Source organism: Microtus oregoni, unplaced genomic scaffold (genome assembly GCF_018167655.1).
Source record: "Microtus oregoni isolate MIOR12 unplaced genomic scaffold, Mior012 000004F_ref0000308, whole genome shotgun sequence".
Lineage (NCBI taxonomy): Eukaryota > Metazoa > Chordata > Mammalia > Rodentia > Cricetidae > Microtus > Microtus oregoni.
This window is the reverse complement of record NW_024543063.1, coordinates 57235266-57247808: the sequence shown is the minus strand read 5'-3', so window position 1 is coordinate 57247808 and position 12543 is coordinate 57235266. Positions and strand designations below refer to the sequence as shown.

Genomic DNA, 12543 nt, shown 5'->3' with positions numbered 1-12543 from the left:
GTGGCCCTAACCTGGCACAAAGTCAGGCGGACTCAAGTCTCCCTCCATCTTTTTAATTCCCTGGGCTCCACAGAACCTTTGGGAGGTGGCACTGTTGCTGACGTTGGGGCTATGTTTGGCCAGGGCCAGATGTTCCCTTCCTGATATAGCTTGCCACCATGGTGAAACAAATGCCCTACAGGCCAGACCCTGGAGCCTCCCTAGCCCACCCCTGGAGCCAAGGCTGGTGGGGCCCTAGGAATTCCCGGCTAGTGGGTATAGGCCAGGACGGCAGCATGGGTGTGGCAGCAGCTCGGGGAAGAAGAAGGCCCTGAGCACGGGCAGATGCACTGACCTTACCCCTGCCCAGGATGGAGACCCTCCTTCCAATACTACAGCAAGTGGGCAGCGCTATTCGGGGCAGTGATCTCAGTGGTCATCATGTTCCTTCTTACCTGGTGGGCGGCTCTCATTGCCATCGGAGTTGTCCTCTTCCTTCTGCTCTACGTGATCTACAAGAAGCCAGGTGTGTGGCCGTGGTTCCCCGGGGGCTCAGCTCCCCACCTGGGCAACCGTGCAGCAAAGCCAGTCCCTCATCCCATCTGGAGCCTTGCCCTTAAATGGGACTCAGGCTGGCCTCCACCTGAGCCTTCCTGAGCCAGGGACTCAAAGGAACATGCCCACTCGGGGCCAGACCCCTGTCAGATTCCTAGAGGGGCTACCTGCTAGTGTATCCATCCAGGCCAGGGTGGCCAAGGGTGGCTGTGTGAGGGTGGGCACTGAGAAAGATGGTCTACCTGCATGTAGCTGACTTCAGTCTGAGGGAGATAACCCTAGAACTCTACATCTGAGCCTGGCCTTCTGGCTGTTTTTGAGTGGGAGTTTAAGACTTTGCTACAACCTTGAACCAGGGGACCACATGTGGCACTTGGCTTTAGACCTGCATGTAATAGATAGAGCTGCCAGCTGCCCAGCTGTCTGTGGCCTTGCTCCCAATGTGCTCTGGGCCTAAGAAAGGTAGACATTCCCTGGTCCCCCATCTGGCTGGCTGCTTCCTGCAGTTTTGAGTCTTGCTGTCTCCTTTCTGCCCTCAGAGGTGAACTGGGGCTCCTCGGTGCAGGCTCACTCCTACAACCTCGCCCTGAGCTACAACATGGGCCTCAATGAGGTGGAGGACCACATCAAAAACTACCGGTGAGCGAGGTTTCTGGGCCTCCTGGGAGGCGGGACCTAGCCGTGTTCCTCTGCTCTGGTAGATCCAGGATGGTAGGAGCCCCGAGGTAGAAGAGCTGATGACCACTGGATGGCTAGGCTTGACATTGCCTGACAGGGACAAAGCAAGGAAGAGGTCCTCGTGTCTCCATTTCCACAGCGGAAGCCGCTCTGCCGTCAGGGTCACTTGGTGCAATTCCCAGGACACAATCCTGGGATGCCAGGAGTGATCAGCTTGGTTATCCAGAGCTGGTTCCCAATGGCAACGGGGGTTGTTCACCTTCCATCTTCCTCCCACTTGACCGTAATATAATCATATTTATTCATGCGGTACCTACTGTGACCCAGACACTCATGACAAACCCCTGAGACCTCAGACACAGGCAAGGACAAACGAAGTTTGGAGATGTTAACTATCCCTGTTTGCCCAGCTGGTAAATGAACCATCGAGTCTGGCTGTGATTGGCAGGGCTGCTTAATGGCAGGCCTGTGTTGCCTCTCAACACAAAGGTTCAGGCTTCTGGCCAAGGTACAGTGAGTTGGTCAACAATGGCTTCCTTGTGACTCATCTCTACTCGGCTTTTGCCACGCTGGGCTTAGCAGGGCAAAGGAAGTCTGTAGGCTGCCGAGTCTGATGGCCTGAGCAAGAAGGACAAGGCGACTTAGTCTCATGATGTCAAAAACACCTGAAAGACCCCTTGAGTCACAGCTGGGAAAGTGTGTCCTGGTGCACACAGTCTCACCCTGGGCCATCAGGATTCAGGAGTGCAGGGGCACCTACCTTTAGCATGAAAGCCCTAAGGGCTCTCTCCTGATGCCTCATGCCATGTCCCCTCTTTTCCTAGCCCCCAATGCCTGGTGCTCACGGGACCCCCCAACTTCCGCCCCGCTCTGGTGGACTTTGTGAGCACATTTACCCAGAACCTAAGTCTGATGATCTGTGGCCATGTGCTCATTGTGAGTGTTTGGGGTGGGGGGTGGGGAGGGTTGGGAGGAACATTGGTACCCTGGTGGGGAGTTGGGAGTGAGACGGGGATGGGGAAGATAGGGGACAGGGGACTAGACCTGGATTAATGTCTGCCAAGGGACAGGACTGTCAGGGCAAGTGGAGCCAGCAGAGTCTGGCCAGGCCTCTCTTTTAGGACATAGTCTTGTGAAGCCCAGGCTAGTTCAAGGTCATTGTGTAGCTGAGGTGGCCTTACCTTTACCCAAGAGTCACTACCTTTAGTTTCCCTTCCTCTTTCCCTTCCCCGCCCCCTACTCTAACCAAGAACAACTCTAGGCGCTTCTGAATCTCAGGGGAGCCTCTAGGATAGGAGAAAGCCTGAGTCAGGCCCTGATACCACCTGTCCCTCACCCACAGGGACCCCGAAAGCAGAGAGTACCTGAGCTGCAGCACATAGCCAGTGGGCACACCAAGTGGCTGAACAAGAGGAAGATCAAAGCCTTCTACTCGGACGTCATTGCTGAGGACCTCCGAAGTGGGGTCCAGACTCTCATACAGGTGCCCTGGCCAGGCTTCCTACAGGACTTATTTAGAGAGAGGCAGCTTGCAAGGCTGGACGCTCAAGTCTAGTTTAAGCTTCAGTGATTGCAGCCGGAGTCCCCCACTTGCTTGTCTCAAGCTCTGCAGGTTCAAGAATGCCCAGGACCCCTGGGAACCTGTGGGGACTCTGTGGCTTTACCCAGATCCGGTTTCTGGTTTGTTTTATTTTATTTTAGTTAAATTTAGTTTAGTTTTAGTTTTTTGCAGTATTGGGATTGGGTCCAGGGCCTGAGTGCTTATTAGGTAGTAGCTCTACCGTTGAACTCTATCCACAGAGCCCTTTTTACTTAAAAGATAGTGTTTGAGACTAAGGCTCACTAACCTGTCCAGGCTGGTCTTGAACTCACTCTGCAGCCCAGGCCAGTTGGGGCTTGCAATCCTGCTGTTTCATCCTCCTAGGTAGCTGGAAGTTCAGGCCCTTGTGACTTGAACCCTTCCTCCCGTTTAATTTGTCAGATATAACTTACATTTAGGATAAGTGAAAACCATAAAGGGACACGTTTGCGTATGTGGACAACACACAGCAGTGTGTAACCATAAAGGGACACGTTTGGTATGTGGACCCACACAGCAGTGTGTAACCATCTCTCAGATTAACGTTCCACTGGGCAATGGATTTACTGCTCCACATTTCTGTGTGGAGCATCTGAGCATCCTTTTCAATGGTGTTAACTGTCTCTCAACATGAAAAAAAAAACCCACAAAAATGTGTGAGGTCTCTTTTGAGGAGGGGTTCAGAGAACACTTTAGATTTTAGAAGTAGATAGAGACGATGGCATAGTGAAGTGCACACTTGCTTTTCTTTCTTTCTTTCTCCTTCTTTTTCTTCTTCCTCTTCTTCCTCCTCCCCCTCCTCCTCCTCCTTCTCCTCCTGTTTCTCCTCTTCCTCCTTCTTCGGTTTTGTGGGTTTCTGTTTTGCTTGAGACAGTAATTGCTATGCAGAGCACACGAGCTTCTGCCCCACATTCCTGGTGAGCCTGTTTCCTCAGGCTCACGCAAAGGCAAAGGTCCTCCTGCCTTAGCTCTTGGGGGTTGGGAGTGGGGGGGATGGGGTAGTGGTACTTGTGGACCAAGTACAGTGCTAAACAAGTGCTCTACCACTGAGCAAACCCTTGTCTGCCTCAGCCTCCTGGTAGCTGGGACTAGAGGCTTGTATACCATGCCCAGCTTGATATCTATATATACATATATGGATTTGCATTTATTTGTTTTGAATTGTATAATTTTAAAAGATTAATTTCTTTTGGAGACAGGGTCACACCGTGTAACCCTGGCTAACTGGAACTGTCTATGTAGACCTCCAGGCTAGCCTCAAATTCACAAAGATCTACCTGTCTCTGCCTCTCTAGTGTTGGGAGTTAAAGGCATGAGCCACCATAGCCTACTCTAAAATGGTCAATTTGTTGTATTGATTTCACTCCAAATGTTTTAAAGAATCTGGGTGGGGTGTGGGGTGGGGTGGGAGGGGGAGAAAGAGCCTGTTAGGATGTGAACTCCTATAATCCTCACACACTGAGACAGAGACTGGAGGATCAACCATGGGGGGAGGGAGGAAAAGAGAGAGGGAGGGAGAGAGAGGATCAGGTAGCCCGAGAGTCCTCTAACTCGGCACACTTTCTGGATGGACTGAACCCTGAGCCCCTGAAGCGTGGGCGGTAGGGGTGGCTGGGATGAACACGAGCCCCACCCTGGTCATTTGCCACAGCACAGAGCCCCTACTGATCCCAAGGCTTGAATACCAACCACTCCATCTTCTGACTCCCCACCCCTACCCGACAGGCCTCAGGGCTGGGAAGAATGAAGCCCAACATTCTGGTGCTGGGATTCAAGAAAAATTGGCAGTCGGCTCACCCAGCCACCGTGGAGGACTACATTGGCATCCTGCAGTGAGTGAGCTTGAAGGTGCAGTCTGGGAGCTGTTGCCTCGGGCCCCTGGGGCTCCCTGGGCCTGGGGAAGCAGAGTAGTGGCTGTGTAGACCCCCAAGTCTCTTGATGAAGGTTGAGGTGGAACTGAGGTCTCCCCTGAAGTCAGCAGGCAACACGAGGAGTCGGGTGGACCAGGTGTGGGACTCTGGGGAGCAGTGGGGACTAGGGCAAGCTGGAGAAAGCTCTGTGCCCCTCAGAATGCAGGTTCAGAGTTGCTGGAATACTCAGCTTCCCAGGGTAGCTTGAAGGGTGGTTGTTAAGCAAACATCCTTGAAGTTCTCACAGTTGCCTGGCTCAAGATCTCGGGCTGGGAACTGAGGTGGGGAACTAGGCCCAAGGACAGTGCCCAAGGGTTTCTGGATTGACTCCAAGCCTCAGCCCTCCAGCTCTTTCCTTTGCAGGTGTGAGGAATGCCTATCTGGGTTGCCTTTCCAATGCTATACCACACAGAGGGAGAGTACCATCCAAACACAAGGCTGAGCTGTGAGGCCTTGGAACCTACATCTGGGTTTGCTGCTAACCCACTATGTGACTCAGCTGTCACCCCAACTGCTTGACCCAATTATGACACAGGGTAGAAAATCTGGTCCCCAGGCTCCTTGCTGCTCCAGTGTCCAGAGATGTGTGACTAAAGGAGTCTAATGAGGGAGCTTAGCTGGGTGGGCCAGACCCTCGGGGTCCTTAGTGGTGTCCTGTGAGAGAGGCCATTCCTATGGGCAGAATTGGCTTACAGTCCCGGTCAGATAGTCTTAGTGCTAGCTACTCGGTTCCTTACTGTCTGACACAGGACAGGTTTTCCTGTGTGAAGTGGAGGTTAGACTTCTACTGCCCCACTACAGCGGCAGAGTTTACAAAATCAACTGGTGGGAAGGAACGGGTGTGACATGAAGCAGGGCCCAGGAGTGTCACAGATGACTCTCCAGTTCTGCCTGTATACTACACACACAGGGAAACTGAGGCCCACAGACCAACACTAGACATGGGGAGCCAGGTCTCAGGGCCAGCGGCTTGACTCCACATCTCTTTTCCAGCGATGCCTTTGACTTCAACTACGGCGTGTGTGTCCTGAGGATGCGTGAGGGGCTCAACATCTCCGAGGTGATGCAGACGCACAGTGAGTACACCCTGCATCCCATCAGCCCCTGTCAGAACCCGACGACTCTTCTGAGCCGTGCGAGGAAGAATTAGCGAGGCCACTGACTTGTAGATAGCCAGTCCTTAATGGTGCTTTGGAGCCCGAGGTTTCTAAATGGAACTGAGGCCCAGAATGGGGAAGTGACCAGGTCAAGGTCATGCTTCCAGTTAGGCACAGACAGGGAACTAGAACTTCCTGCGTGCAGTGAGGCTCAGATAACCACGTGGGTAAAAGAGGATCGGAGAGAGAAAAAGGCAAAGAGGAGGCGCCTGCCCACGTAGAAACACCTCAAGGAAAATACTTAAAGGCCATGGGCACTGGACCATCTCAAGATCTCAAGTCTGTCCTTGGGGCTCTGAATAGGAATGTATCTGGAAGTTGCCCCTGATATGGAGAGTCTGAATCAGTGATGGTTAGATGTGGGGAAGACCAAGAGAGGTCAGGTCTTCTAGAAGACACACCAGTAGGACTCTGTGCTTTGCAGGCAGGGCATTGTCATCAGGAGCCAAGGACATGCCTGCCCATAGCATCTAGACAGTAAATATTTATGCAGCCACTGTGACAGAGTCAGAAGCCTAGATTGTGACTGCTGTAAGCAGGGGACACACAAAGCCCCTCCCCACCCAGGGTGCTACCTCTGAGGACAAAGCAGATGCTTATCGTGGTGGACGTGAAAGTGTCCTGAGGAAATGGATGCTGGGTGCTCAGAGGCCTCAGGCCTGCCTGTTGCTGAGGAGAGTGGAGCTGAGGGAAGAGTGGCTGGGTGAGGGGCACCCTCCACCAGCCTGTGGTCTGTCTTGTGGAGGAGCAAGAGGAAGTCAAAACAGCGGGCCTGGGGGTGGGCAGGGCGGGAGCCAGGGCAAAGGGAAGCAGGCAGCAGCCAGTTACCCTGGGGAAGGGCAGAGGAATTTTCTTTAGTGTTAGGGGAGCTCCACGGGGTGAGGACCCCAGCATCCTCAGGCAGAAGCGCCTGCCCAGCTGTCCCTGTTTTTGCGGTTAAGTGTTTGACCCAGTAGAGGAGGGCAGGGGAGTCAGTGGCAGTGGCACTAGGCCATCTCTCTGTGTCTGGCATGGGTCAGTTCCCCCCACTCAGAAGATCGGGGTGCTCTTGGACTGTGGGGTTGCTCGTGTCAGGTCATCTGGGAACTGGGCCAAGAGTAAATGGCTGTCTCTCGTGACAATGGTGTCCTAAAAACTGAGGTCGGGTTGCTGTGGGTTTTGGGTTCCTGTTGAAGATGACCAACCCAGTAATGGCTTTGGGGCTGTGGGCTGAAGTTTCACCCCTTGCAAATTCCCCCCTGCCCAGTCATGTTTAAATGCCATACACAGAGAGGAGTAGCATGCGGTTCCCTTCTTTCAGGGACACCTGGGATGGGGGAAACTGGCAGCAGGTGCAGGGGTATCCTGTCTTTGTGAGGGGGAGAAGAGGAGCACAAAAAGGGGCAGGCTCGGTCTGAACAGGGTTGCTGCAGAGAAGGTTGCATGCTCCCAAACAACAGTTGCCCCGCGACCTCAGGGTCCAGGAGAATGGAACTGGGAGTCTGGAAGAGGCTCACTCTAAGAAGCATGGGAAAGGACATTAGCGGTGTATGACCAGGCCTGCAGGATGCCTCGGGCCACTGCACACCCACCTTGGTGACAATGGCCAGCCCACCTCATTGGGAAAGCTGGCTGTTTTCAGGCAGGTCCTGGCAGTGAGCCTGTGGACTCTGCTCAGACCTGCCCCTTCTTCAGCAGCCCCAGAGGCATTGGTACAGGAAGAGCAGGCCAGCACCATCTTCCAGTCGGAGCAAGGCAAGAAGACCATCGACATCTACTGGCTGTTTGATGATGGAGGTCAGGTCCTCTCAGACCTATCCCTGTCCCCTGGGACTCTCTGTCCTCTGGGTCTCTGGGTCTTCTGACCTGCCCTTCAAGGCTGTGCTTGCTGAGGTCTCTGGTGGGACCCAGAAGCCAGCAAAGTGGACAGAGGCCTTAGCCTGTCCTAATCTTAGAACACAAATCTCAGACTTTAATGATTCTACCTTTAATAGAGTCAGAAAGAGACCACAGCCCTGCCCTAACTGAATATATCAGTCATCTGTGTTTGTGGGTTCCACATCAGTCCCGTCCTGCTGTAGATCAAGATACTGAAAGAAAAAAAAAAACCAGTCTGTATCAATCATATATAAACTAATTTTCCTGGCACCATTTCCTCCACAATAAAACCCAGGAACAATTTTCATGGTACATGCCCTGTGGCAGGTGTGACAGGGAATGACCTAAGGGAAATGCAAGGCCCTGTGTAGGCTCCACACAGATCCCACACCTTACTGGAGAAGGAGTGTAGCCCCTGCAGGTATGTCCTGGAGCCAAGTCCCCTGTGGATATCCAGGAGTAACTGTGTAGCTCACTGATACCTGTGCAGGCTGGACTGTGTGAATCCGTGCCTGGCAGCAAGTGCTCTTGTGGGCTAGCCCAATGCAGTCTTTCTCTCTGAAAAAAGGAAACTGAGGCACAGAGGAGCATACACTGATCTCACGGTGGAGGGCCTTGATCGGGTGTGGAGAAATGACAGGGTCAGATGGCTCGTACACATTGGTCAGCTGTTCAGTTTTCAGGAAGTAAGTGAGGACCATCCTGATCTGATGGTCACGTGCAACCTCCCCACCCCCACCTCTCATGCCAAGTGCTCAGTGCCAGTTTGCTTGTTTAAAACCACCTCATTGCCTGGGAGCATGGTGTCACATACCTACAATCCAAGCACTCAGGAGGTAGAGACAGGAGGATCAGGAGTTCAAAGTTGGACTCAGCTACATAATAATACCTTGTCTCAAAAGGGCCAAATGACTGGGAGACAGAGGCAGGCAGATCTGAGTTCAAGGCCAGCCTGGTCTACAGAGTGAGTTCCAGGACAGCCAGGGCAAAAAAAAAAAAAAAGCAAAGAAAAAGCCCAAACTCCTGCATTAGCCAAATAAACCACAGCCCACTGAGCACCAAAGAGCACCAAAGCCAGTTTAGTCTGTGAGTTCCTCCTCAGCTAAGGTCCTGAGGGAGGGTTTTGCTGTGGCAGTCTGGGGTGGAAACAGACAGAGGGCTCTGTCCTGAGTCTGTCCCTCTTGCCTCCTGGGATTGTCCCTGCCAGGCCTCACCCTCCTTATCCCCTATCTCCTGCACCGCAAGAGGAGATGGGGCAAATGCAAGATCCGGGTGTTTGTTGGGGGCCAGATCAACAGGATGGACGAAGAGAGAAAGGCGTAAGTGGGGACCATGGGACTGTACGGGCCTGCCATCTTGACTCCCTGAAGCTGCCTGACTCCCTGTCCCTGTAACCACCTGTGTCCCTGGGTGGTCCTGAGATTGTCCCAAAGCCCAGGCCAGCTCTCTCCAGCCCATAGCAATGGTGCCCGGAACTCAGGCAGGAGCTCTCTCCCTTTCCAAAGTGCTGGCTTCCTGTCTCCCCCTACGATGACCCAGGTGCCCTGGTGTTCGCTATGATAGGAACAGGTGGTAAGTGCTGGAATCACGAGGCTCTCCGAGGACAGAGTCATGTGAGAGGCAGGATGGAGGTAAGTGAAGCGAGACTACAACCTTTCTTTTTTTTATTTTTCTTTTTAATTTTTTTTTTTTAGAACCTTTCTGACACAGTCCCCCAAACAGGGATGCAGGTTCCCAGAGAGACATGAGGTAACCTAAGTGACCAGGAGCAGTAGCAAATGATCAGAAAAAAACAAAACAAAACAAAACACTAACAACAAAAACCCCACCAAAGTTCTTGGTGAGAAGTGATTTTAATTCCTTCTCAGGTCTCTGGCTGATTTGGCCAGAGATCTTGGTGTAAGGCTAGCTTATTCTTGAACTCATTTGTCCTGTCTTAGCAAACAGAGCAGGCCTGGCTCACTGGCTTGGCAGACTATGCCATCTGGCCAGAATTTGGTGACTCTGATGCTTTTATATGGGTTTCCATTGTTACCTCTTCCTGGCCACAAATGTTGTTTCTGTTTAATTAGAAGCTAGAATTTGCTTTTGAAGTGTGTCTTTTTAGCCCTTTTTAAATGACTGTCACACACATCCCGAGCCCCTCTGTCTCTTGAGGAAAAGAGGTTTCATTTTGCTCATGGTCCTGGAGGTTCTGTCTAAGGCCCGCATCTTGTGATGGCCTTCTTACTGGCAGAGAACTGAGGTTATGGTGACATAGGACATTACCAAGATATAGGCAGTGTGTGTGTTTCCCTCTTTCTCATGAAGCCACCAAAGTGCAGTTCAGTCATAAGATGCAACCCCAGTGACCAGGTCCAGTCCTAAACATGTCCCAAAGGTTCTGCTCATAAACACCAGAACCTGATTCTGTTTCCATGGTCACACACACACACACACACACACACACACACACACACACACACCCCAACACACACACACACACACACACACCCCAAGGATTAAATTTTAACCTGAGTTCATGGGGGAAACGGTATGCAAATCACAGCACTCAGGCAGAAGGTGACTTGCCTGAAATAGACACAGAAGTACACAGAGAGGCGTGGTCGTGGGGCGTGGTCGTGGGGGCGTGGTCGCAGAGGTGGAGGTGTCCAGTTGGCAGGAGTTGTAGAGGAGGAGCTGGGCAACAGTGACTTTCCAACAAGGGAAATTAAGATTAAAGGTCAAAAATGAGACCAGCTAGGACAAATCGGGGCAGTTTGCCCCAAGAAAAGAGCCTGCTGCAGGCTTTAGGCCAGGACAGTGCTGCCCTGAGGACAGGACGGGAGGCGGCCCCTGACCCGCATGGCTCCTCCTACCAGGGCTCCACCTTTCTCCTTTCTTCTAGTCACCCTCTGAGTTTGGGAGACCCAGCAGTATTGTCCCTGTCACACCCTTCTCCCCCCACAGGCGGTGAGAACTTACACTAACAAAAGGTCTTTCTTTGGCAAGGCCAAGGGCAGTGGTGAGGACAGCAGCACCTGGCTTTCAGAACGCTTCGAGAGTAAACAGACCAGAAGGCTCTGGGAAGCCTTTGCTTCCTGTCCCAGCTCTGGGTGGCAGCTGGGTAACGTGAGGTTGGCTCAGCTCAGGGTGGTTCCCTCAGGTAACAGCCTGTGGCTCTTACAGCAGTTATAAAAAAAAAAAAAAAAAAATCCCTTCTGTTCCAACTGCCACTTAGTGGGCCTAGGCAATCTGCTGTCTCTATGCCCAGGCCTGGGCCCCTGACGTGTTCCAGGATGAGGCCACCACAGTTCTACTTTTCAAACCCTACTTCTGGGAATGTGGCTCGGTTGGTTATGTCTGCCGAGTGTGCGTGAAGCCGTGAGTGTAGTACTCAACACTGCATACGTAGAGTGTGATCGTCAGTGCTGGGGAGGCAGAGGCAGGGGAGTCAGAAGTTCGAGGTCTCCCTTAGCTATATAGTGAGTTGGAGGCCAGGCTGACCGACAGGAGACTTGGTTTCAAAAAAACCAAGCCAAGTTGAGCACGCCTTTAATTCCAGCACTTGGGAGGCAGAGACAGGTGGATATCTGGGTTTGAAGCCAACCTGGTCTACATAGCCGGTTCTAGGACAACCAGGGCTAGCAAAACAACCCTGTCTCAAAAAACAAACCAAACAAAAACAATCCAAACCAACCAACCAAACAAACAAATGAAAAAGGCCTAGTGGACTGAGGGGGCTGGAGAGATGGCTCAGCCATTTATAGTACTTCCTGACTTTGTACAGTACCAAAGTCAGAGTCCCGGTACCCACACGGGCAACGCACACTGCCTATAAGTTTAGCTCCAGGGGATGTGACATCTTCTGGCCTTCTTGGACATCCTTACACACATGGCATTACAAACACAGAAGCACACACACATACATGTAAATAAAAAATAAATCTTAGAAAAAATTTTTTGTCTCACTCCTAAGTTCAAGAGCCATCAGGGGTCTTGGCACAGGGGCCCCAGCCTGGACCGGTCAGCTCCTACTTCCTAGGATGCTCTGTGCATCCCCAGTCATTTCATCTTCCACCTTTGCTCACGGACTTCCTCCTCTGGTGAGTCCAGCAGGCCTCAGCTCAGCGGGCACATCCCATCCTGGGGGCATCGCCCATGCTTTGCCTAGGGGCTCTGACCCAGCACTGGGCTGGGGACCCGTAGGTATGTTCTGCAAGATCCTTGGGTGATTCCAATGTGGACGTTGCCCTGTTCCAGCTCCTTGGGCCTATAATACTTTCTTCACCATGTACCAGCCAACTAGATGTGAAGTCTTTCCCGACTGCATAGACCACAGTGGGCTTCTCCTTTAGATGCTGATTTGGTACCATCTAGCATGCAGCTTTCTGGTTTCCTTCCTAGCTCTTGTGTGTTGCTGTCTTTGTCTTCCACCTCTCTTCAGTTTCTCTCTCCATCTTCCACTTCTCCAAGTGTGATCCCAGACCTAGCAGCATCCCAGACTCTTCCTGACCAGCAGACCCTTAGAAAATCCTGGTCAAATGTTTTTCCACAGTGCTTGCCACTCTCTGACTTTCTCCACGCATGGTTCTCGCTCCCTGGCCGCCTTGCCTCCTGTGCTAGCCACATCTGTTCTGTTCGACGCTACCCATCGTCAGGTGCGTGAGGAACACCAGAATGGATGGATACTGTCTTTTAAGTTCTCTGTCTCTCTTCCAGGATCATTTCTCTTTTGAGCAAGTTCAGACTGGGATTTCATGAAGTTCACATCCTTCCCGACATCAATCAGAAGCCTCAGGCTGAGCAGTGAGTTCCGTGTGACAGAAAGGCCAGCATGGGCCCTGTA

At 52.3% G+C, this 12543-nt stretch overlaps 1 protein-coding gene across 5 annotated transcripts in view; it reads left to right on the top strand.

The window, feature by feature from the left end:
- Positions 1 to 12543, top strand: part of Slc12a3 (solute carrier family 12 member 3) — a 34049-nt gene that overhangs the window by 12302 nt on the left and 9204 nt on the right. For 2 of the 5 annotated variants that reach the window (XM_041650667.1, XM_041650666.1), the window contains exons 14-23: positions 350 to 505; positions 1074 to 1173; positions 2037 to 2148; positions 2555 to 2695; positions 4517 to 4623; positions 5695 to 5807; positions 6800 to 6859; positions 7533 to 7634; positions 8923 to 9034; positions 12417 to 12503. In XM_041650667.1, coding sequence (XP_041506601.1) covers positions 350 to 505; positions 1074 to 1173; positions 2037 to 2148; positions 2555 to 2695; positions 4517 to 4623; positions 5695 to 5807; positions 6800 to 6859; positions 7533 to 7634; positions 8923 to 9034; positions 12417 to 12503 — 1090 coding nt within the window. The remainder of the gene's footprint in view (positions 1 to 349; positions 506 to 1073; positions 1174 to 2036; positions 2149 to 2554; positions 2696 to 4516; positions 4624 to 5694; positions 5808 to 6799; positions 6860 to 7532; positions 7635 to 8922; positions 9035 to 12416; positions 12504 to 12543) is intronic. The other 3 variants (XM_041650670.1, XM_041650669.1, XM_041650668.1) reach the window with 2 other exon arrangements.